This window comes from Macaca fascicularis, chromosome 5 (assembly GCF_037993035.2).
Source record: "Macaca fascicularis isolate 582-1 chromosome 5, T2T-MFA8v1.1".
Classification (NCBI taxonomy): Eukaryota; Metazoa; Chordata; class Mammalia; order Primates; family Cercopithecidae; genus Macaca; species Macaca fascicularis.
Window position 1 is genome coordinate 40246659 of NC_088379.1, and position 26492 is coordinate 40273150.

The window sequence follows — 26492 nt, forward strand, 5'->3', positions numbered from 1 at the left end:
CATTGCCAGCTGTGAAACACCCCTCAAACACTTTATCCGACTCTTGTCCCCACTGGTTATTCCTTTGGCTAAAGGCACAGTGGCCTCCAGGCCGATCCTTCATCCACTAGGGACTCATCACCATGGGCTCCCTCTACCCTCCCAATCTGCCTGCTTCCCTCTGTCGTCTCCTACTCAGTGTCACCTTCTGGGAGGCCTCTCTGACTACTTAAAGCTGCTACCCTCCTGGCACGTACTCGCTCTCTTCCCTGCTCTGTTCTTCTCCACAGTAAGTCTATTCACCTGATGTACTTTTATGCCACTTGTGTGTTTCTCTCTCCCCACCCTGGAAGGTAAATTACACAAAGGCAGGGACTTGGTCTGCAGTACCCTCAGCCCCAGAGCGCAGAGCCTGATCCTAGCGAGTGTTAAATGAATTTATACCTGCAAAGCTGGACTGAGACCAATACCTGGTACTCAGTAAAAGTTAGTGATAACTAACTTCAGGGCTAATTTCACTTTTCACTATTGTTTTCTAAGAAAGGTTTTACTGCACCCGTCACCAAGAAATGAAAAGTATGCAACTTCTTGCAAAGTATCTGAAACGAACTCAATGAGTTCATAACGTGCAAAGACCTACAAAGACCTCAGTGAAAAGCACAGCTGTTCCCAACCCCAGAGAAAGCGTTTATGAGGTCTGAGCTCTCCAGGCTGACTCCTGGGATTCTGCACTGTGTTCTTAGGGGAGAAGCATTTAACCACAGCACGGAGACCCAGAACACGAGGGCTCTGGGGATCCTGGAACCCGGCCACTTCATTTCACGAATGAGTAAATCCCAGTCCTGAGAGCATTAGCCAGAGTTGTCACTAACAAGAAGGAAGCTTTGCCTTGAGGGAGCGGAGCTGGCACTGCAGGGTCCTGGGCCCTGTGTGAGTGAAGTCTGTCGTTAAAGAGTTTCTTTGGTAATTGCCCAACACTCATGGAAATGGTCCCTGACTAACAGGAAGTCAGTGTGTAATGCAAAGGCGAAGTAAATACGAAGAAAATCTCTGCTAAGATAGGCATGGCAATTGCAGAAGAAAAAACATTTTAAGTAGTTGTTCTAAAGAATTCACTGTAAATTAGATATGCTGAATTCCTACGGGGAGGAATGTATGTGCACAGAGCTGAGATATGAAAAAGGAGACCACAGTCAGCCACAGACTGGAATTAAGGCTAGAAACCTAACCCCAGAGCTCAGAAGGTATCTGAGGAGGAGGCATCTCTTAGGCTAGATCTGAAGACAGACAGACAGACAGACAGAGAGACAGACAGACAGAATGAAGGGCCCCCTTGTGGCTTCTGCTCACAAGAAGGCACAAAGCGGATGCTGTCATGGGCAAGCCTGTTCCAGAAACATGTGTCATGTTCCTAAGATAGTTACTTCCCACCCGTTCTGCACATGGAGATTGGCAACTCTTCCTCAGTATTGGCTGAGTTGTGATTTTCAAAATGCAAGAAGATGTGTTTCCCTTTGAATGAAATAATTTGGCCCATGTAGACTTACGTGGTTGGATGTTGTTCCAAGTAGGTAACATACCCGTGTCTCTGTGCTGTCTTACCCTGTGTGTATGTGGCCGCCAGGAAAGACAGACAGGGGGAAACTGAGGAACTCCAGAAACTAGAAACTATTCTGAGAGCGAGCATGACTGACCAACCCTGGTGATCACACAAAAAGAGGAAGGAGGGACCCAGAGGATGTTGCCAGGCGATGGATTCCCAAAATTCCAAGAGAAGCAACTGCAGGTGCGATTCTGTTGTGAAGCATTGAGATGATGACGGGGCAGAAGTATACAGTGTACGAGGGGAGCCCTGGATGAGGAGTCTGTGGTGGGGAAGGTCAGAGGGAAGCGGGGAGGACTTCATATCATGCAGCCTACACAGCTGACGGGCCATGATGCCGCGTCCCTGGGCTCTGCTGCACCGCAGACTTCTGCAGGCTCCCTTGAGTGGCCAGGGCTCTCACTCAGGGTCAAGTCAGGATGGCAACTCCTGTGCTGTGTTGACTGCAGCTCATTACTGCCACCTGTGGGACAACTGGGACTGTCTTTTGAATGGACCTGGGGTGGGTCTAGTGATTTGAGGCCCTGCAGAAGTTTGTTGATCCCAAATCTGAAACTCCTACTGCAGATGGTAGCTCGTCTCTTCACCTTCACGTTCTGCTATTCTCTAAGTGAATTCCAGCTCCCCAGCTAGCCCCAGAACCTGACTTTCAGAGCTGAATTCAAAGATTTCTTGTCTTCAGCTTGATGGATGAGGCCCATCAAAGAAAGGGAAGTGACTTGCCCCAGGTCTCCCAGGCTGGCAGTAGCAGAGACGGGTGAACACTGGGGCCCTCTGTCCACAGTACTCATCCCACCACCTGCTATGGCCTCCCTGACAAGCCACTGAGGTCAGGGTCCCCATGTGTATTTTTTTCATATCCCACAATACCTAGGTTATCTGCCAAGCAGATAACCAGTACTTAAGATCTCTCAGTGAGTTTTTTTTCATTCAATGAGAAAATTTAGACTATCCAGAGAAAAAAACACCAAAAATAATTAAAGCAACACGAGTTCTGTGAATTATAAAGGTAGAGGGGAGCCGAGATCAATTTTATCAGAGAGGGAATGGGTTATCTTAAAGTATTTGAATGAGTTAGGAAAATGCCAACCAAGAGTTGCCCTTCTACATAGGATATCAAAGAAGTAGAAGCTTTGGAATGATGAGGAGCATTTGCAGAACAGTAATGGTGAACTTCTTAAGAAAAAGAGATGTTAAAACAAGGTCTCCTCTACCAACGATGCTGTGGGCTTTTTATCCATAGGTCAAAGGTTTAAAAACAGGGTGATCAGTTAACTCTACCTATGAACCTTCTTGTTTTAACAGAGATGACTGGACCAGAGAGTCATTAGGTTTATTCTGTATCTAGGTTATAATTCCACATGCAAAACGCAATCTCTGTGACACTTATTCCATGACAATGCAATAGAGCTTCCCGTTTCTCACACTGCTCTTGAAGGAGAGGATGGCAGTTCACACTTTAGCACATAAAACAGAACACAATATTCTGAATATTTCCACTTATTTACAATGTGATGTGCCCTAGTGCTGGCCAAACCACTCTATCATAATTCTACACAGCTTAAACTAGTGGGAAAGGGACTAGCTTCAACTAGCACATCCCCACTCTGGCTAGTACACAGTTACTGAGCGCTGGCCAAGCTCACCTCTACAGACATCTTTCAAAGAGAGGGGCCCACAAACAACTCCATAGGAATGCGAAGGTGTTTTGCAGGCAATGCCACACCAGCACATGCTTGAGTGCCACTGGGGAACTTCTGAGCTATCTGGGTCAATTTTGTACCCAGTATTAACTTTTTAAGTTACAAGATTTGGGGGAAAATGTTTTATAGGCACTGTACTATTTACCCACAGCCTATCTCTTGGACAGTAAGAGTGCTTTAATGCCGTTAATGGCAGCAGGCCAGATTCTGTGGCAATCCCCATTTTTGGCAATCCTTGTCGCTCTCTCAAAATCAACACAAACACTGCAGGGAGAAGCGGCAGAGGAACTCACAGAGGAACTCAAGAAGCATGCAAAGGAGCTGTTTTCCTGTAAAATGGGGGCAGCTTTCCCTCCCTCCCTCCCTCCTTCTCCTCCCCCTGTCCCCTCCCCTCCCATTCTTTCTTTTCTTGGGGGCAGCTTTCTTTCTTCTTTTTATTTCTTTCTATCTCTCTCTCTCTCTCTTTTTTTTTTTTAAATAGAGACAGGTTCTCACTATGTTCAGGCTGGTCTCAAACTCCTGGGCTCAAGCAATGCTCCTGCCTTGGCCTCCCAGAGTGCTGGGATTACAGGCATTAAGACACCGTGGCTGGCCGCAACTTCCATTTTTACATTTATATCGAGCCTTGAGGTGAGGGTTTTTTTTTTAGCTAGTATAAAACCCCTGTGACTAAAGCCCAAGTCTTATCAAGCAGGCCTCTGGAGGTTGAGAGCAGACTTGGCTTTAACCTGGGGTACAAGGAAAGGAAGGCTGATAAGATAAACTCAAGAGGCGTCCTTTCCACTGTGGCTGAGCCACTAAGGAAGTCTGAACTGACAAGTGCTTTACATAAATGTGCTCCACAGTAAAGAAAAAGGGAGAGTAATTCATTCTACGTTACGTAAAAAATCTACACGTGCACGCACACACACTTACTAAATACAACCAGTGAAAAATTGTTTCAAGGCTTGTTTTGTCTATGAGGCGACAAACACCCATATTAACATATAGGAACTTCTTTATACATGTCTTCATGTCACCTATCTGGAAGTTACATGAAAACTTCCCTAATTTCTCACATTATAAGGTGCTATCTACATTTTAACGTATCCTCATTAATAACCAGTTTATTGCCAGACATTTCCCACTTTAAATTTCTTCTAAGGTCTGGAAAAAAAGAAATCTATGCTATTTAATTTAAGCTATGACATACTATAAAACACTGCTAAAATCATGATTCCCAGGCTCAGAGAACGAGGAGGTGGCCTTAGAGCTGGTACACACCTGGGACTGGGCTAAGCCCCACATTGCCTCTAGGTGGCTCTGTCCACACGGCCGCCCAAACGGCTAACTCACCCTGACTGGCAGGACTGCTGGGAACCATTACATCAAAATATTTTGAAGACAGTTTTGGAAGACAAAAATCATATTTGATGTTTAGAGGGGGCTGTAGGTTATCAAAGCATCTCTACAACACATCCTGTTTCATCTTCGCAGCAACAGTGTGAGGTTCCCAGGCTAGGCAATAGCGTCGTCCCATTTTACAGATGAGAGAAGTAAAGTCCAGAGAGGTTTAGCCACACGGCTCATCGCTGACAGTGGGGGCTAGAACCCAGGTATTGCTGCTTGTGCTTCTTAATCTTTCCACTTGGACCACGGCCCTGCATTAGGGACAAAGATTTTCTGGCTGTTTTTTTTCTCTTTTGTCATTCACTGGGAGCCAACTGCTTGGGTATGTCATTAATATGGTTTGGCTGTGTCCCCAACCAAATCTCATCTTGAATTATAGCTCCCATAATTTCAACATGTCATGGGAGGGACCTGGTGGGAGGTAATTGAATCACGGGGGCGAGTCTTTCCTGTGCTGTTCTCATGATAGTGAATAAGTTTCACCAGATCGGATGGTTTAATAAAGGGAAGTTCCCCTGCACACACATTCTCGCTTTCCTGCTGCCATGTATGATGTGCCTTTCGCCTTCTGCCATCATTGTGAGGTCTCCCCAGCCATGTGGAACAGTGAGTCCATTAAACCTCTTTATCTTTATAAATTACCTAGTCTTGTGTATGTCTTTATTAGCAGCATAAGAACAGACTAGTAACAAACCCAAACACAAACCACACACACATACAAAACTATATTTTCTCTTACCTCTCCATCTTTAAAACAGGTACGTGTCCTTAGGTGAAACTGAGCTTATGGAACAGAACTCCCACCACAACAACCCCACAGGGAATCAGGGGACCAAACCAAATGCAGGTTTTAAAGGGCAGAGCCGGGCTGGGCATGGTGGCTCACGCCTGTAATGCCAGCACTTTGGGAGGCCGAGGTGGGTGGATCACCTGAGGGCAGTGGTTCAAGACCAGCCTGGCCAACATGGTAAAACCTCATCTCTACTAAAAGTATAAAATTAGCCGGACGTGGTGGCAGGCGCCTGTAATCCCAGCTACTTAGGAGGCTGAGGCAGGAAAATCACTTGAACCCGGGAGGCGGAGGTTCCTGTGAGCTGAGATCACGCCATTGCACTCCAGCCTGGGCAAAAACAGCAAAACTCCACTCAAAAACGAAAAACAAGGCCAGGGACGGGCTGACCTACACTGAGAGGAAGGATAGCCCAGCAATGAAAAGCTTGGGCTCCGGAACCAGACTGCCTGGGTTCAAATCTCAGCTCTGCCATTTACCAACTGTGGAACTGTGATCAAGCCACCGGACCCTCTGTGCCTTGGCTCCCTCGACTAAAAATAAGAGACCCTCACAAGGCTTGTGGGAGAACAGAGCACTGTGAGGCTTGTGGCAGCATTTCCAGAAGTGGGGATAAAACTGAAAGACAGAAAACTGAACTTGTCCATAATGGCCTCATAGCACCTTTGTGTATTTGTGCCCATACATGCTAAACGCTCAATGAATGTCGGCTAACATAATCATTATTGTATTATGGGGAAGAACATAGGCTTTAGAGCCTGCCTCCTTGGGTTCAAATTTCAGTTCACCCACATAATACATTAGGTTCTCAGAATCCAAGTTTCTTCATTTGTACAATGAGAATAATAACTTCACCTCCCCTGCATGGTGGTGCTGAGAATCAGAGAGATGCATGGAGAGTGGCCAGCACAGGGCTGGACCTGGAGAAATGTTCATTCCCTTCTCCATCCATCCTCTACTCCTGTCAAATGATGAAGGTCGACACTGGATGCCCATTCATTCCATTGTTTCTAGCTCTCAACCAAAACACGGCGAGATACATAAGAATATCTGAAGAGAAGAGATGAGCTTGATGTAGGATTTTGCTTTATTTATGTAGTGACACTGGCCCACTGCATTGGTGAAGAGGAGAAAAAACTAAGTACTTTCTAAAAATATGCTCTAGGTTGCGATCTCATCTGAGCTTGTAACTCTGAAAAAATCATGGCTCTCAGGAGAAGCACTTTTTGAGAAATCACAAGCTTTTGGCTCTGGGTTCCATGTGTCATTTACGCGGGTCCATTTTCCAGCTTTGCTAGAGACAAGGGTCACTTGCAGTTCAATCTGACCATTGGTAACGTGGCTGGAGCAGGAAAGTGGGCCCCAGTGGAGACCTGTCTGCCCCTTCCTGAGCAGCATGTCTGCTGAGAGAATGAGACTATCATGGATCAAAAGGGACACATATCCTATCGGTGCCAACAACAGAGGGGGAACTAAGCATGTCTGGCTAGAGATCTGGGATACAAATGTGTGGATCTAACAGCTAAGTACACTTTTCATGAAGCGATCTTTAGTCTGAGGGTCTCCTAAAGCTAAGTGAAATTATTTATGTGTTAGGGCTTAGCAAACTCATCCAACTGAACTGCTTCAACGTGAAGCAACAAAAATCCAACTTGCAGTGCAGTTGCAAGCTACTTCTTCAATTCCAGCAGCACTGTAATTGTCATTCTTAAATGATATTAGCATTGTCTCTGCTGCATTATTTTGTTTCCTTCCCCAGTCTGACTGATCTCCTACCATCCTATGTATGTACTAGCCATTGAATACACACATGCTGAGTGAACAGATGAATCTGCTGCAGACTGCTGTTGAGAGCTGCCACTCTTGGTGTCAGTTTAGAGTCTGAAAATGTGAAAGGCTGACTACTGAAATGATTTTCTTATAAGTACTAGAGTCAGAAGCAGAGGGAGAACTTAGACCTTGATCTTTGTGACTTCGCTATAGGGCCTCACACTTGGATGAGATTTTAAATAGGAATCCTAGAAGTGACAAAGTATTGTGGCTTAGCTAGAAATGGCTTGGCAACTGAATTATTTATTTACTTATTTTTTGAGATAGGATCTGGCTCTGTGGTCCAGGCTGGAGTGCAGTGGCACAATCTCGGCTCTCTGCAACCTCTGCCTCCCAGGCTCAAGCGATCTTCCCATCTCAGCCTCCCAAGTAGCTGGGACTACAGGTGTGTTCTACCATACCCAGCTAATTTTTTATTTTTTATTTTTAAGAGATGAGGTCTCATTATGTTGGCCAGGCTGGTCTTGAACTCCTGAGCTCAAAGGATCCACCCCCCTCGGCCTCCCAAAGTGCTGGGATTATAGGCATGAGTCACTGCGCCTGGCCAGCATCTGAATTAATCTAATTGTTCTGTAGGAAAAACCATCAGTTCTCCATCAATTTTTAAACTGCAAATAAAGCAGAAATGTTTTCATCACTATCTAAATACCAGTATCTGGCATTAAGCTTTTAGGCAGCAAGCCTGATAGAATGAGTTCTGAGACGTGCTGGCTCTTTTCCAGATGGCCTTGGAATGCCAGCTTCAGGACCCCCGGGTCTTGACCAGCTGGTCCTTCCTGGAGCACCCAGACCTGCTGAATGGATGTCCCATGGCCACTCCTGCCCCAGGCTGTTCAGTTCTGTGATTATTCATGGCCCAAAATTCTGTGCCAAGAACCCAACAGGCCAGGTTCACACACCTGCTGCTCTGGCACCATCAGGATGGTGGCTGTTGCCACTGCTGCTGGCTGGTGCCCATTTCCTCACCTGTTTCCTACCTGATTCCTTCAGGGGAAGAGGGAAGTCTGCCTTTCCTTCATTAGTTTTTCCAGGCATCTGCCCCTCAGAGGGCGCAGCTGCCAAGAGTTAGACAACAATGCATCTTTTTTCGACAGCACCCTTCAAAACTCGGGGACTCCCATATGGCTGCCAATTCCTCGACCGCTCATTCAGGCAAGCTTAGTGACCAGAAGTTAATAAGGGAAAGGAAGCCGTGCTTCTGCCAGGAACACGGCATTATACGCTTGGCCATGTTGGCAAATAAACGGAAGAAAACAGTTTTAGAAACACAAAAGCTGTACTCTGGGGTAGAAGGCAAAATGAGCAGCCAAGGCCAATGGGAGTGACTGTCTGCACCACTCAGTGGAAAAGCAGGCTGGATAAGGGTCATGGAGCCTGGCTTTGGGTCCTGCTCTGCCATGACCAGCTATGCATGCTTGGGCAGGTTACTTTGCTTCTCTGCGCCTTCTGCTTTCCTAAGGCTGGAATGAGATGATCCTTATTTTCTCTTTGTGAATACCAATCTAAAAGCCATGCATGAGAGGCTGAATCTCATTCGGCCAGGACTTGATATATCCAACGCTGGCTCTGGACCTTGGTTTCAAGATTCAAACGAGTTGCTATTTTCTGCCCTGTACTGAAGGCACTAATTTTGAATGACTGAAACGTGGGAATGACATGTTTAGCAGATTGCACCACCCAAAGATGGCTGCATTAAAACCTCCCATCCTATGCGCTCCTTCTAACGTGAACTTGCCACTGTCTCATCAAGAGGTGGTGTCTGTTTCTCCAGTCCTTGAATCTGGACTGTGACGACTCTGAACAACAGAATACAGTGGAAGTGACGTGGTGCCATTGCCAAGAAGAGCCTTTCCTCACCCGGTGGCTTCACCTTCCTGCTTCTTGGAAGCTGGACACCAGGTAAGAATTACAACTGCCTACCCAGAGACCACCCCATGAGAAGACCAAGCCACATGGAGAGGCTCTGGAGGGCGTGAGGAGGAGCACTGAGCCAGGAAGCAGGTTGGAGAAGTAGCCATCTTCGAAGAGGATCCTCCAGCTCCAGCCGCCCCCATGTGGATCAGGCAGGAACTGCACTGCCAAACCCTCCCCAGACTCTGGAACCCACTAAATCCTGAGCAAAATAAATGATTATTTTAAGCTACTAAGTTTTAGTGCAGTTTGCTACATAGTACACAGGAACAGATAACAGAAACAATGTTATCCACAGTATTGGGCAAATACAGATGGACCTCATCTTAACAGATCTGTTCCTAAAAGCATTTGCTGAAAATGAACACAAATTTACGTATCAAATCATTTTCAAAGCTTCCGCACTTACATTTTTTGAAAAGAATGATGGTGGGGGGAGAGAGAATTACTAACTCCAGTGACAATTCATATATACTTATTTCCTTAGGTATTGTCTCCTGGGAAACCATCCAAGCCACTCCTTTCACCCAGCCATGGAATATGGCCCCGGAACAACCCCCATTCATGACTCAGGAGCTCAGCTCCTGGCACAGTGCATTGAATTTGCTTGTTTCTTCTCCATTGCTTGAAGGCAGGGGCCATATCCATTCCTTCTTGTAGTAGGAACAGTATAATGGCCAGTGCATAATGCTTATTATATGCTAAGGACTGTTCCAAGCCCTTTACATGTGTATTTATAGTGTTTATAATATGTCAATTCAATGTTCATAACAGCCATATGAGGTAGGCTCCATCATTACCCTCATTTTGCAGATGAGGAAACTGAGGCACAGAGGGGTTAGGTAACTTGCCCAGGGTCATCCAGCTAGTAAGCAGCAGAGCCTGGCTTTAAACCGGGCAGTCTTGGTCCAGAGTCCATGCTCTTAACCACACCATACATTAAGTATGTATGCTCCTTTCACACTTAGCATTCAATAAACGTCTCTGACTCAATGAATGAATCAACAATGCAAATCAAACCCAAACTTCCCACACAGACCAGGATTTCTGAAAGAAGAAACCTGTACCACATGAATAAAAATCAATTATAAGAACTACATGCAGCTGTAAAATCCCATATAAATGCTAAGTAATGATAATGAATTTGCTACACAGACCAGAAATAAATCTGAATGAGAAAAGGTACTTCCCTACTACTTCCTGCTTATCTATTAGTGCTAGTCAGTAGCTGCTAATATAATTACTTCATGAAAATCTATGCTAATAGGAACCAAGGGAGGGCACAGATAAATAAAGCTCACAGATGAATATTAGAATCTCATGTCCATTCACCATTCAGTTCAGAAAGCTCCATCAAACCTACTACCCAATGGTTTGTTTCGTCTCCTTCCTCTTCCTCTCCATCTGAGGCAAGTTATAACAGAAGAGTAAGGAGGCACACAAAGCTTCCACAAAATCCAGTGCCAATAAAAAAAGTTCCTGAGCAGCTGCAAATTGGTTGCAAATGGCCATAACAGAACTAGAAGATACTGCATAGAAAGACTATGCGTACTCCCCTGCAGAAGCTGCACAAAATTGGTGCCTTATTTTTATCAGGTTTCCAACTGTATAGTGTTATTACTCCGTGTTGTTTGTAGACTGGCAGTATCAGTATCACCTGCAAACTTAACAGAAATGCGATTTCGTGTCCCACTCCAGAGCAAATGAATCAGAATTTGCCCACAGGTTCAGTAACATGTGAAAAGCACCACAAAAGATTGGACCACAAGTCTGGATGAGGGTGAGAAGGAGTTTGTCGTCAAGCACTGACCTTCCAGTTCCCTCACACATTCCCACCTCCAACAACCCTGCTACTCCAACCCCAAATACCCAGGTTGCCAAAATGTTGTGGTTTTTTTTTTTTTGAGATGGGGTCTTGCTCTGTTGCCCAGGCTGGAGTGCAGTGGCACGATCTAGGTTCACTGCAACCTCTGCCTCCCGGGGTCAAGCAATTCTCCTGCCTCAGCCTCCCGAGCAGCTGGGATTACAGGCATGTGCCACCAAGCCCAGTTAATTTTTGTATCTTTAGTAGGTACAGAGTTTCGCCATGTTGGCCAGGCTGGTCTTGAACTCCTGACCTCAGGTGATCCGCCACGCCTGGCCCCAAAATGATCTTAAAGCTGAGAGAAGCAATAACCAGGAACAGGTGGGCGTGACACTTCCCCGGCCTTTGGAGTCAAATGCATCTGTGTTTGAGTCCCTGTTCCATCACAGTTACTAGATGTGTGATAAATAATTGATGTCTTGTAAGCATCAGTTTCTTATCTACAATATGGAAACATAACTATAATGCCTGTTTTTGCAGGAAAATTGCAGGTTAAGTGCCTGGCAGAGGGGAGGGCACCTATGCAGAGTGTGTTCAGGAAAGAAGAGCCAGCCCTGGTTCATGGCACTCTCTCTTTCCTTCTCTAGACTTAAATACAGATAGACTATTTCATCTCCAGATGCCACAGATGAGGGCTACCACATTTCATTTGAAATCTGAAATTTTCTCAGAACCTGAAATGACTTCCAATTTGATGACACATTCATTTGAAAGATGAGGACACTGAAACCCAGAGAATATAATATCTGGGGCAGCACAATCTTCCTTACCCGTTTCGTTAATTATGTGTTTCAAAGAACAAGGTTCTAAAAACAGTACCGAAAACCTCTCCTCACAAATATATTGAAAATGATTTGTTATACACTGAGACAGAGACAGCAGGATGGAGCCGTTGGAGGCTCAGAAGACCCATCTTCAAACGCCATCTTTACCAAGAACTAGTTGTTATCACAAATAACTCTATGACGCATTTTTTTCCACCTCTAAAATAAAGGCCCATTAGATCGGCTCTAATGGTACTCTTCCAAGCAAAAGAAATTCTAATTCCAGATGAAATGTTGCCCCCTTTTTCTTCGAGACAGGGTCTCACTATGTTACCCAGGCTGAAGTGCAATGGCCGATCATGGCTCACTGTAGCCTCAACCTCTTTGGGCTCAGGTGATCTTCCTAACTCAGCCTCCCGAGTAGCTGGGACTACAGGCGCATGCCACCACGTTAGGCTAATATTTGCATTTTTTTGTAGAGACAGGGCTTCACCATGTTGCCCAGGCTGGTCTCGAACTCCTGGGCTCAAGAGATCCGCCTGCCTCAGCCTCCCTAGGTGCTGGAATTACTTAAAGCATGAGCCACCCCGCCCAGCCCCTTCTTTAAAGATGTCATTTTCAATATTGTCCACCAGGTGGCAGAACATCTCCCTTACAGAAGTCTGAGCGGAGTTACACAAAGGACAGAAAAGAACTCTGACGAAACAGCATATAGTTTTCAAAGCATTAAGTTTTCTACAATTTAATTGTAACTGGCTTTTGAATGTTAATCAAGAATTTGGTCAGCCATGTGCCACGGGAAAAGGGCTAAATTCTGAATCTAAGATATTAAACTGGGATGAGCACAGCGGGTGATGGGAATTGAGAAGTGCAAGCTACCTGGCCGCCTAAAACATGCCAAGGAGTCGTCTTCTTAACAAATCGCGTGAGGGGCGATCATGAAAGTTTTAAAACATTTTCCATGGAAAAGTGGCATCAAATAGAAAAAGAACTGACTGAAGAAAATGTATAAGATTACAAAAGCAGATAGTTCTGAAGTTAAAAATGGATAGGGGACTGGGCGCAGTGGCTCATGCCTGTAATCCCAGCACTTTGGGAGGCCGAGGCAGGGGGATCGACTGAGGTCAGGAGTTCAAGACCAGCATGACCAACATGATGAAATCCTGTCTCTACTAAAGAGAAACAAAACAAAACAAAAAAAAACATCAGCCGGGCGTGGTGGTGCATGCCTGTAATCCCAGCTACTTGGGAGGCTGAGGCAGGAGAATCGCTTGAACTAGGAGGCGGAGGTTGCAGTGAGCTGAGATTGCACCATTGCACTCCAGCCTGGGCAAGAAGAGCAAGAGTCCGTCTCAAAAATAAATAATTTAAAAAAATGTGGCCGGGTGTGGTGGCTTATGCCTGTAATCCCAGCACTTTGAGAGGCCCAGGCAGATGGATCACTTGAGATCAGAAATTCGAGGTCAGCCTAGCCAACATGGTGAAATCCTGTCTCTACTAAAAAAAAATTAGCTGGGTGTGGTGGTGTACACCTGTAATCCCAGCTACTCGGGAGGCAGGGGCAGGAGAGTTGCTTGAACCCAGAAGGTGGAAGTTGCAGTGAGCCGAGATCGCACCACTGCACTCCAGCCTGGACGATGGAGGGAGCTTCCATCTCAAAATAAATAAATGAACGAATGAATGAATGGAATATGGCATCCTAGATTAGATCCTGGAACAGAAAAGGGCATTAGAAGAAAAACTGGTAAAATCAGAATACAGTGTTTATTAATACTTTTGAATCAATGTTAATTTCTTTGTTTTGACAAATGTACTACGATTCTGTAGGGATACAACATGATGGCATTCTGGAGAAGGGGCTATGAGAACTCTGTACTATCTTTGCAACTTTGCTATAAATCTAAAATTATTTCTGAATAAAAATCTTACTTTTAAAATGCATAGAAAAATAAGAGAAAAAAATAGCCAGGAATGGACAGAAACAGTTTCATAGGAAATGTCCTGTGTCTATGATAATTTAATAAGGGGAAATTTTTTCTTTTTTTTGAGACAGAGTCTCGCTCTGTTGCCCAGGCTCTTGGAGTGCAGTGGCGTGATCTCAGCTCAATGCAAGCTCCGCTTCCTGGGTTCATGCCATTCTCCTGCCTCAGCCTTCCTCGTGGCTGGGACTACAGGCGCCCACCACCATGCCCAGCTAATTTTTTGTATTTTTAGTAGAGACAGGCTTTCACTGTGTTAGCCAGGATGGTCTCGATCTCCTGACCTTGTGATCTGCCCACCTCAGCCTCCCAAAGTGCCGGGATTACAGGCGTGAGCCACCACACCCGGCCAATAAGGGGAAATTTTAAAATTAAGGGTTAGTAGCTCACACGTAATAAACTAAGACGAATAAATACAAATGACAAAGCCGAGAGTGAACTGGGATGTGGACAAAGTGGAGTACTCTAGGGATATTACTGATGGGATTATGCGCTGCTACAGGCTTTCTGGAAAGTAATTTTGCAATAAGTGACAGAAGCAATAAAACTGATAGCCTTTGCCCCAGTAATACCAGTTTTAGCAACCTACACCAAAACAATAATTTAAACGAAAAAACAGTCATCTATTTTTATGAAGTTATTGCTCTGCTCTGTAGTGGGGAAAAACTGCTCCTATGGATGCAGGTGCCTAGACACATTATGGTGCTATTAATTAAATGAAATATTATAATAGAATCAAGAGTGACCAAGCCAAGGGCTACAGGGAGGAGCATGTGAAATAATTTTTCAAGAGCTCATTACATGCAGCATAGTACCCTAGGCTGGGTCCTGGAACAGATAAAGGATATTAGTGGAAAAAATGAGAAAATGTGAATAAAGTTTATAGCAAATGATATCAATATTAATGTCTTAGTTTTGACCGATGTACCATGATTATGAAGAAGTTAATACTAGGGAAAGCTAGGTGAGAGGGTCTATGAGAACTCAATATTTCCAACTTTTCTACAAATCTCTAATTATTTCAAAATAAAAAGTTAAACAGGGAACCCAGAATTATATACAAACACACATACATGGTTATCAAGTACAAAAACTTTACTGTATAAAAATTTTGGTAGGTTCAAAAAACATTTTCAGAGTTAGAAAAAGACTGTTTCTTTGGGGAACTGTGTGTGTGTGCGCACGCGTGTGTGCGTATGCATGTGTGTGTGCGCGTATGCATGTGTGTGTACGCGTATGCATGTGTGTGCATGTGTGTGCGTATGTATGTGTGTGTGTGCGCGTGTGTGTGCGTATGCATGTGTGTGTGCATGCATGTGTGCGCGCGTGCGTACGCGTGTGTGCGCGCACGTGTGTGTGTGTGTATGCGTGTGTGTGTGGTGATTTTGTGTTGCCATTGCTATTTAGAGGTTTCACTGAACAACTGATTAAGACGCCCAGATTCAGAGTAGTAGCTGAAGAGGATTTGGAAGTGTCCCCATCCTGACAGTCTAAAAATAATTTTTATTTTTTTCAGCATGTAAGTTTTAAGTAGGGAGTAAGGAAGATATTTTCTATAAAAACTTTTTGAGTAATCATTCCTCACAGACTACATTTAGAATTCCATAGTATATCAAATATTATTGTTAAAGTCAGGATTTTTGGTGGGGAGGAGGCTACTCGGTTCCCTGGTTCTTGGTGGACTGAAAGAATGTAAAGGGTCATCTAAAGTGAATAACTTACTCTACAAAGGTGCTGGAATATCCAGAAAGCCTAGGTCTTGCCACTTCTCCCTCTGAGGTGCTGGCTCTGGCCCCCAGGCAACACAAAACAGGCAGGAATGACTCCCATGGGGGACGGAAGCTCCTCCAATGTGTCTTCATTAAAGTCAGCTCTGAACTCATGGACTTGTCATGGATGGCGGTGCCACAATTATGGCTCACTGCAGGCTTTACCTCCCAGGCTCAAGCGATCCTCCCACTTCAGCCTCCCAGGTAGCTGGGACCACAGGCACGGGTCACACACCGGCTAATTTTCTTTTTCTTTTTGGTAGCAACAAGGTCTCGCTATATTGCCCAGCTGGTCTCAAACTCCTGGGCTCTTAGTGCTGAGCTTAGAGGCGTAAGCCACTGTACCGGCTTGCAAAAGTCCTTTTAAGATTCTGATGAGCCCTTCTAGGCATTCATTCCACTCATGCTAGGAATCCTCAAGTTAAATAATCACCAAGAGGCACACACAGAAAACCCCACCTGCAAATTCATGTTAGTAGCTGTGCAAATCCTGTGATCTGAAAAGCTGCGGGATTTTAGTTCTCCCCAGGCTGATCTTTCCTTACTCTCTATATTGTTCCAGCCCAGACTGATACACTGATTATTCTCTGACATTTTCTGTGCCTTTTTTTTTTTAAACTGTTTGTTCTTAAAGGTCTCCTCACATCTTTTATGGAACAAAGTAAGACACAGATAAACAATACAATGTATATATTTTTTGTTGTTGTTTAGAACTAAGCACAGCTTTAGGAACTTATGACAAAGCTGAGCTTCCTTATTAACATGAACAGACTCATAACAGGCATTGAAATAGACATGCTGGCAACAAAAAGGTAGCAGATAAAGAATCCAGTAAGCAATACAGCCTTAAGGAGAAAAGAGAGAAAGCCCAACCCACTGACTTGCGTTTAATTGAACCAGTCCTCCTATTCCTATTACCAATTCCATCTCCATTCCATGCTTTCCCCCTTGTCAATTTCACACCCTGGCTCCATGTATTTCACTGCCCCAGCCCTTGGTGGTGGACAGAGATACTCACTGCTCCTCTTCCAGCTTTTGCTGATACAACTTGTAAAACACCAAGTAGCAAAGCAAGTTGTTCACAACCCGTGTTCCTTTATAAAATTTATCTTTAGAGACCCGCATGTTAGGAGCAGCCCAAGGACTTGCTCGGAAAGCCATTGGCTCTAGAGTGACCATCATCTTACTGGCTGTGCTTAGAACAAAGCTGACTTGACTAGAAGCAGCAGAGATTTTACTGGGAGCCCTAAGATACTTACAGAACCAACTGGCAATATGGCAGTTTCTGGCAAAGGAGTCAAGGTTTTGAACCTGTATGGTGTTCCCCTCTTAACTGCTAAGAAAACCTATTTGCAATGTTATTTGTAGACACAGATCTGCTTTGGGATTCAGAACAAATGAAAAAGAATCTGGGAAGATTCCTTCTCCTTCCATGGCACAGGAGGGTGAAGGGGACGGGAGGGGAAGGTGCTGAAGTAGACAAGGTGGAATTCCATGGTTGTTAGCACCAGAAGTTCAGGTGCATAACTTGTAAATGAAAATGAAATATGCGAAATGAAAATGCAAGCCCCAGCCCCTCTTCAAAAAGCAGGGGGAAGATGCTATAAAAACGATTAAAACAAAGGTTTTTCCTTTCTTCCGTATACTTTCTCTTGGCTTGTTAAGATGTTTTGTTTTGTTTTGTTTTGTTTTGAGATAGAGACTAGCTCTGTCACCCAGGCTGGAGTGCAGTGGCGTGATCTCGGCTCACTGCAACCTCTGCCACCTGGGTTCAAGCGATTCTCCTGCCTCAGCCTCCTGAGGAGCTGGGACTACAGGCACATGCCAACATGCCCGGCTAATTTTTATATTTTTAGTAGAGACGGGGTTTTGCCATGTTGGCCAGTCTGGGCTTGAACTCCTCACCTCAGTTGATCCGCCTGCCTCAGCCTCCCAAAGTGCCGGGATTACAGGCGTGAGGCACCGCATCTGGCCGTTAGTGTGTTTTTTAATTGCTGTTTAATGTCACAATCCCTCAGGCATGGGGATACTTGTAGAGTAAGTGCAAACCCTTACAAACACTCAGGGCCCTGTCCATATCTTGGTACACGCACACAGACCATCAGCTTCTGGGTCCCTGCTCCCATCAGCTGCTGGGCAGATGCACCATGCACTGACCAGGGCCAGGGAAATCAAGCCAGGAATCCCTTCTTCCTATGGGCCCACAATCTCAACTCACAACAGATGGGTGGCCCATAAACGTATGGCAACATCAGTGCTGGAACATGCTAAGTGCCTGGACTGTGGGTAGGCAAAAGGCTCACCCCCACTGAGTTGCCTGTGGAACACACAGCAGTGTTGCCAGCCCAGACTGGGTTGGTCACCACCATGCTCCATCCCAAGATACCCAGGGAGTGTGCACTTGACCCCAATCCTCCCATGCTCACACCCATGTCTCTTTCGCGGTAGAGGGCAGCAGGAATCTCTATGTGGGGAGCGAGATAGGGAGGTCTGGCAGGGCCTGGGATGCCAGGGGGCCAGAAGCTGAGAATCGCCCATGGACACTGGGAGGTGGCAGGACTGTGTGTAATCCAAAGCCCAGTCCTCTCATGGATGTTCCGTTGGACTTGACTTATAAGATACAAATTCAAAGATTAAGAATTTCTTGACAGCAACCTTGAAGCATTCATCCCCACGCACAGGGGCCTTCTCATTGTGGGGCCTGTGCACCTGCACTGGCCACATGCCCGGAAAGCTGGCTCTGTTAGCACCCTACCAGAAGTCCAGAAACAAAATGGACACAAGTTTGCCCCCACTGTCCCCAGTTTTCCATCATAAAACCTAATTCTCCAATCTGTGTTTATGACAGGAATGGCAACGATATGAGGCTGCTCTGGTGGAGGGAGGTGGGAGGGGTCTCCATACCCTACCTGTTTAGCCTCCTCTCCCATTGCTCTGCAAGACAGAGCCTGGTGTATCTTTAAAGACTTCTGAAGCCCACCCATTTGAACAATAATTGTAACTTATTACATTGTGTAAAGAGCTGATGTAGTGAGATATAGGCAGAGTCTTGATGGTTCTAGAAACGCCCCCAAACCTAACTTACCCTAGGGATTTTCTTCAAGTATCAGGGAGATTAGGAAAGAAAGAGAATTGAGGGATAATTACTTATTAAATGGCTCTGGGTTGATGGTTTGTAAAAACTGGGCCATTATCTAAAGTCATTATTTGGATCTAAGAATATAACCTGGTGGCTGAAAGCAAGTCTCTTACAAACCTTGGCTTCTGGGTCACTGTTGATACTACAAGAATCATCATCGTCAGGGTGTGGGGCATTTCTAGACAGAAAAACAGAAAAGTGGACTCAGAATTCTGTTGCAAACTGTCTGCACAAAGCTATACACTGACAGCAGGTCAGTCCTTCTAATGTCCTACCTGAGTTTCAAAGATGCATAGCGTAGGGTTGCTCCTTCAAACTCTTTTAAACTGGGGTCCGGGTTAACAGTGGCTGCATGCAAATCCTAGAGGAAAACAGAACCTTGTTAATGTACAATGGGGGAGGAGTCCATTCATTGCCTCAAATATCAAACGGGAGAGAAGTCTTCCCAGCAAGAGGCAGAGAGTGTATGTCAGCTTAGGCAGAGAAAGGCATGCAAGGACTGTTGAATGCTGACTGGTGCAAACGCCTGTTCTTACAAAACAACGGGGAACCTGGGGCATTCACAATGGGAGACACCAAAAAAAGGCAACAGGAGTGTGAGCTGAATGCCCCTAGCAAGAAGCCCGATCACTGTGTCCCTGCAGAATGCATGATATTCACGAAGAAGAAAAATATACAGCCACAGCCATGCAGAAAGGATAAAATATTAAATGATCTAAGATCTGACAATATACTTGCCTTCCAAATGTCACTATTAATCTTTCCCCCATTCAGAACAGCAAAATCACTCCATGGCTGTTTCTAGACATATAATTATTCACATAGGAAAAAAGCACATTGATTTAAATAAAAAGAAAAGAAAAGAAAAAAAAAACACAAGACACTGTTGTTAGCATTGATATTCACAAGATGGGTTAGGGAACAAGTTAACTCTAACAGCAACTTGTTGGCTCACACCCTCTATGTCTAGATTATCACCTGAAGACTAGGGCAGGAGAGTGATAGTGCTTTAATTACTTACCAAATAAACGACTAAACATTATTAGAAGCAGACAGTGAAGTTATTTCCTTAAGGTAATTTTAAAAGCAAACAATATAATTCCAAGTATTCAATAACTAGCATACCTAATTCCGTAATAACCATTTCCTCCCTATAAACCAAACGGAACTGTTTTCTGGAGGTGGGGGTGGAATGAGGGATGGGTACTGTGTTTGTTCGGAAACTAGGGAATGCCCATGGCTGAGGGCCCCAAAGTTGGGAGTCAAGATATTTTCACTTAAAGAAAAAAAGGAGAATGATGGGGAGAGAGGGTTAGTGAAGAACACAGACTGACATCAACATTTGGTGGAAATTTAACCTAACAAAAAACAGCTCTAAACAATCTAACATAAATTCCTCTAATTCATAAAAGCTCTACTTATTTATTTTTTTGCTACAAAAGCCTCTTCACGAATTAATCCTTGATCATGAAATGATTTTCTAAACATAATTATAGTGCAAGGCATGAAGCCTGGCCTTGTTGGGAGAGCTCTTGCAATAACTGATTTTAAATCTAAACAACTCCTCCATCCACCTCAGACAATGAGAAAATTTCTTTCTACTAGACCTAGTGAATAATCAAATATTTTTAATCTAAGATTTGGGGAAATAAGCAAGCAAGGCTAATAAAACTCAGGGACAGTCTTGTGAATTTGCTTTACCGACTAGTTAGGCAAATCTGTTTGTATAAGAAATTAATCATCAGCCGGGTGCGGTGGCTCACGCCTGTAATCCCAGCACTTTGGGAGGCTGAGGCGGGCGGATTGCAAGGTCAGGAGATGGAGACCATCCTGGCTAACACAGTGAAACTCTGTCCCTACTAAAAATACAAAAAATTAGCTGGGCGTGGTGGTGGGTGGCTATAGTCCCAGCTACTCGGGAGGCTGAGGCAGGAGAATGGCGTGAACCCAGGAGGAGGAGCTTGCAGTGAGCTGAGATATGCCACTGCACTCCAGCCTGGGCGACAGAGCGAGACTCCGTCTCAGAAAAAAAAAAAAGAAAAAGAAATCAATCATCAAAACTTTTCAGCTCAATCACTTTTCAACTGAAGTTATTTGAAAATGAGAAGTGAATACTGACCCATAACTTCTACTCCCAACATCGACAGTTTTAAAAAACCACCAAAAGCAGATAAAAACTAAGTTTAAATGTCTTGTGTGTCGAAAGATGCATTTATTTTATTTAAAAATTTTTTTGAGACAGGTCTCACTCTGTCACCCAGGCTGGAGTGCAGTGGCCCAAACATGGCTCACTGTAGCCTTGACCTCCTGGCTCAAGCAATCCTCCCGCCTGGGCCTCCTGAGTAGCTGGGACTATTCAGGTGTATGCTACTACACCTGGCTAATTTTTAAAAACTTTTTTGTTGAGATGGGAGTTCCATTATGCTACCCAAGCTGGTCGTGAACTCCTGAGCTCAACTGATCCTCCCACTGAGGCCTTCCACACTGCTGGGATTATAGGTGTGAGCCTGGCACCTGGTGCAACATGCACTTACCAAACTCTGCAAGCCTTTCTGAGAGTAACGACATTGCAAATTTAGACCCATTATTACTACCGCACATGGGGTGTCGTTTTCATTTTTGGTCTAGGCTTAAACTACAGCTTTTGAAAATAGGAACTCAGACCACTGTATTTATTTAAAAAAAAATTTCTCTTAATGAATAAACGGCAGGAATGTTGCCCAATCCCTTACCTTTCCCCTCACTCCACCCCCAGAAGCAGTGTTCAGCTTTATGAAGAGAAAATTAATAACCTAGGGCAATCTTAACCTGTTAGCTCAGAGGAGCTGTGAACCCCTGAAACGGGTGCGGGGTTTTGTACATGTACGTTTCCCTGAGAGAAAGATGCCCAATTTTTCTCATATTTCCAGATGGGCCAGTGACCAATTTTGGTTTGGACCACTGTAGGGCTACTAATAAGGACATGAGATAAGGACCTGAAATATCAAGTACAAAATAAAATTTTAAGCTAGAATTTCTTTTTCAAAAAGAAAACAAGCTTATATGGCCTCAAATTGTCATCACTATTCACATGTGAGCAATATTTGATGTTAAGTTGAACTTTAAAAGAGGATACTCAGATGATGAATTAGGAAGACTCAAGATAATTGTGTCTTTGTGGAGAAATTTATAAAGAAATAGGAAAAAAAAAGTGACCTCACAAAAAGAATTTCAGAAATTATCCCCAAGAGACCCTGTATGTTGAGACTACAGAGAGTAAAAGAAGAGTATTTTCTACAAGTACTCAGAAAAGTCTTCAGTACTTAATTAAAACAATTCTCTGCATGTGTGTGTGGTTTTTAAAAATTTTAATGTATTTACTCTTTGGACATAAGGGTATCTGTAAAGTAAAAGCTAACAACAGTACTAAGACTGTCAGAATCCAGCTCTCATGTTATGGAAACATGAGTTAGATGGCAAATGTCCAACAATCACCTTTTATAGATTTAAATAAACAAAGGCTCCATATAGTGACTTTACAAAAACTTAACACGGGCACTCCTAAAGAAATCCTTTAGCACAAAACTCAGTAAGGAAAATGGAAACTAGCATTATATGTGTTATGACTGGGCCAAAGATCTTTTCTCTCCTCCTATATTTAAAACCATTCATTTACATCAAAGATGACAAACTTTCTCCAATGTATAAGTGACCATAATTTTTCTTTTTCAAAAAATTAAAGTCAATGAAAGACAAAGTCACTTTGTCTTAAATTTTAAGAATTACATGGCCTATTCATCTAATTTTTTTAATTAAGAAGAGAGAATATTTTCTATATTTGGCTAATAAGCTTTGCTAATAATTTTTAGTTAATAAATTTTTTAAAAAGCACAACCCAACAAAGATTCTCTGGTTCTACAGAAAGTCTGTATCCACCCCAGTCTGCAGTCTGTGGGGTAGGGGTGGGAGAGACGAAGGAAGAAGAGAGACAAAGAGAAAAACATTAAAAGAGGAAAAGGCAAGTTGGACAATATGCCTCAGGTAAGACAAACACATAAAGATGGGGAAAGAGGTGGTAACGGACCAACAGGGACCATCTTCTATGAGCAATAAGCTTCCATGAGCCTGGTAACCTTCCAGGCAATGCAGCTAAAGCCTTGCACAGCCGAGGGTCATCTGGTACCACAGTCATAGCTGGCACACCCTCCTGGTGCTTGTCCTGACCTTGCCCAGGCTGCAACACCCCTTTCTCTGATTACTTGATCCTGCTCAGTTCTGGGAGAGCTCTGGAGCCTTAGCTCCTCAGAGATAGTGTGTCTAGGGGGACTGACCCAATGCCTGGGGTATGGCACCCTCAAAACCCTTGAGCACCACACAGAAGCTGTGTGAGGCTGGGCCCAGTAAGGAGGGAATCCAATCATATAACCTTGACTACTGAGAGTTTTCTTCTTTCATGTTTCTTTTCTGAGGTCTTGGAAAGCAATTCCGCATAGCAAACAAAAATGATGCATTATCAGCTGGAAAAAGGCCAACAATGGAGTTGATTCTTTGACAATGTCAACAGAGTGCTCTTAAAGATGTAGTCTCAAGGGCTGGGTATGTCCCTACCAGGAGGCTTTCTCTAGGGTGCCAAGAAAATCTCCATGAAGTGGTATCAAAATGCAAACCAGGGGGCAAGAGTAGAGGGTTGAACCTGCTGAGAACTGGGTAGAGAGGAAAAGCACTAAAACATTCCACAGTGGCAGTGACAGAAGCTATAATCATATCATCTCTGTATGCACTTGAGAAGTTCTGAAGTTAACACAATGCAATGGTTTGAATGCCTGTCCATTGCAAAACTCGCATCGAAATTTAATCACCAATGTTGCAGTATTGAGAGGTGGGGCCTTTAAGAGCCTCTGCCCTCATGAATGGATTAATTCATCCATGGATTCATGGGTTATCACGAGAGTGGGACTGGTGGCTTTATCAGAAGAGGAAGAGAGACCTGAGCTGGCATGCTCAGCTCCCTCACCATGTCATGCCCTGCACCCACTCAGGGCTCTGCAGAGTCCCCACCAGCAAGAAGGCCCTCACCAGATGCAGTCTCTTGGCCTTAGACTTTTCAGCCTCTATAACCATAAAAAATATATTCCTTATCTTTATAAATTACCCAGTTTCAGGTATTCTGTTATAAGCATCAGAAGATGAATAAAGACACATTGCCTACTGGAATGCTGGGGTTCAAATTCGGTCTCTGTTCTCACTTGCTCTTTGACCTCAACTCCCTCCCACATCAAACAGGACTAAGAAGGCCTCCCATCAATGTGCAGACAGAGTGAGATCTAGAATGTTAGCTCTTAGCACAGGGACTGGCTGCCTGAGGGTGCCCTGCAAATGAGAGTTTCCTTATGATCTACTCTTTCCACGAAGGAAAAAGCAGTTTGGGGAATACAAACGGTTACGAATCATGCCTCTCAATGCCATTTTGTCAAGGCTTGACGCTTCATTAAGTGTGGCCTTGATAGTAAATGGCAGAAAACCTGGAATGCCAAGGAGTATGGCAGGCAATGTCAGTGAGTGTTTTATCAATTTATATGTGTACAGTTTTTCTTTCTTTTTAAGACAGGGTCTTGCTCTGTCACCAAGGCTGGAGTGCAGTGGCATGATCTCAGCTCACTGTAACCTCCACCTCCTGGGCTCAAGTGATCCTCTCACCTCAGCCTCTCGAGTTGCTGGGACTACAGGGCATGCATCACCATGCCAGCTAATTTTTTGTATTTTTAGTAGAGAAACTCCTGGGCTCAAGCCATCTGCCCACCCTATCAGAAGATTATAGCATCATGGTTTAATCACACAAATATAATACAGAGAAGTTAAAAAATCAAACTAGTAAACTAGACTACCAAAAGCTTGTGCAATTAAATCAGTCTCTGTGAGCAGCAGTGCAATGCAGAAACCACAATGCAGAGGGGGCCAGGAGACTGAGGGCTCTAGAGCCGGCTTTGTCATTGCAACAGATCAACTAACAGCTTCCTTGGCTGTGCGGCTGATTTATTTTTTCATTCAGCAAATAGTTAATGAATGTCGTCATGTACTGGGCCCTGTGCACATGATGAAGAGAACAGGTCCCGACCACCAAGGAGCTTCCTAGGACCTTCCTACTGGGAAAGTGACATACCACAGGTTAACAACACTACAGTGGGACATGACAGAATAGAGGGCTTTCAAAGCAATGTGGTAAGAGCAGTAGCTCTGGGGAGACACCGAGGTGAATCCAAATAATTTTTGAGGAAGTGACATGCAAATAAAAATAGGGGAGCTATAGTCACTAGAGGACCTGCTGTCCTACTTACTCAGCGTAAAATCACTTGGAGAGCTTACGCAAAGGTTCCCAGGCCCCACCCCATTCTGTGATCCCCGGAGGTTCTCCTGGCACCGTTCCTCGGCTCACTGGCTGAGAAATACCGCCTGCACGTTCAACAGGCCCTGCTCCAAGATTCCTTCCAGCACTCAATGCCACGATTACTCGACTGAGTGAAGAAGTTCAGAAAAATGACAGCAGAACGACCCTTTTATGTTGTCATCTTATTTCTACATGTATATGGAATACACAGGCTTAAGGTATTCCACTTGTCACCCTCCTGGGGGGTCAGGCTCTCACGCCGCCCCTGAGGCCATGAGCACTTCATAAGAACAGGTTGATTTAGGACCAAGAGGAAACCCTAGTTTGAGCAACAATTCATTTTCTCGAGCCTCAGACTCGCCTTCTCCATACTTTCCTCTTTAGGAAGACCAAAACACCTTCGCTTGAAAAGACGGGAAGACTTGGCCACAGGCCAATGGATATTCATAAAAATATTTTGTGTGGCTCTCCATTCTCTCTAAAATTCAACATTCAAGCAGTTTGCAAGGTAATTTGGAACAAATAAATGGTTTGGGTGGGGAGGAGCACCATGTGCCAAATTTCAGCAGCAAATGCTTCCTGGCCAGTTTATAAACTTTCAAAAATACTGCTGGCGTATGCAGCGGAAACATTATCCACTGCGCTTAACACTTCCCGAGTGAACTTTGGAATGTGAAATGCAAAATTTTCAAACTGTAAGGAAGCCTTCAGTTCTAAACTTTTGTGAAGCCTAGTCAACAGATTTAGCACTTAGTTATTTGATTCTCTTTTTTTTTTTGAAGCCAGCTCAGAAAAAAGCTGAATAAAATATGCATTTCTAACACAACATATTACAAGCTTCTTCTGTCCCTTAAGATTTTGCTCTCCTCTCATGCTTTGAAACTGTTTGAAATAGATTCTATTTAGGAATCAAAGAAATGGTGTTAGAAAAATAATCACTTCTCTTCAACTGTCATTAGCACCTGAGACAATGATATTAAGAGAGGTCATTTTCTAGAAGGCTCCACATGTGACACAGCCTCCCTTAGGGTGAGTTAAAGGGATGCAACAGTCTCCAAGCCTTCCAGACATATGATATTGTGAAGTTTGGGGTGGAAATAGGGGTCAGGAGACCTGAACTCAAGCTTGACTCTACCATGTATTAGCTATGTGTCCTGCCCAAACTCCTCAACTTCTCTGTGTCTCAGTGTCAAATGCAAAATAAGAAAGACAACTATAATACCAGATACATAAGGATTTTGGTGTGTTTTTTTGTTTGTGTGTTTTAAGAGACAAGGTTTTACTCTGTTGTCCAGGCTGGAGTGCTATGGTGTGATCATAGCTCACCTGCAGCCTCAAATTTCTGGGTTCATGTGATCCTCCTGCCTCAGCCTCCTAAGTAGCTTGGGCTATAGGCACATACCACCAC

General features: G+C 44.2%; 1 protein-coding gene across 50 annotated transcripts in view; it reads right to left on the bottom strand.

The window, feature by feature from the left end:
• The window catches only part of APBB2 (amyloid beta precursor protein binding family B member 2), a 409320-nt gene that overhangs the window by 104664 nt on the left and 278164 nt on the right, over positions 1–26492 (bottom strand). For 34 of the 50 annotated variants that reach the window (XM_074039650.1, XM_065544921.1, XM_065544916.1 and 31 more), the window contains 3 exons: positions 19459–19521; positions 18996–19081; positions 18838–18898 (listed from right to left, as the gene is read on the bottom strand). In XM_074039650.1, the coding sequence (XP_073895751.1) occupies positions 18838–18898; positions 18996–19081; positions 19459–19521 (210 nt within the window). The remainder of the gene's footprint in view (positions 1–18837; positions 18899–18995; positions 19082–19458; positions 19522–26492) is intronic. The other 16 variants (XM_074039655.1, XM_074039654.1, XM_074039656.1 and 13 more) reach the window with 1 other exon arrangement.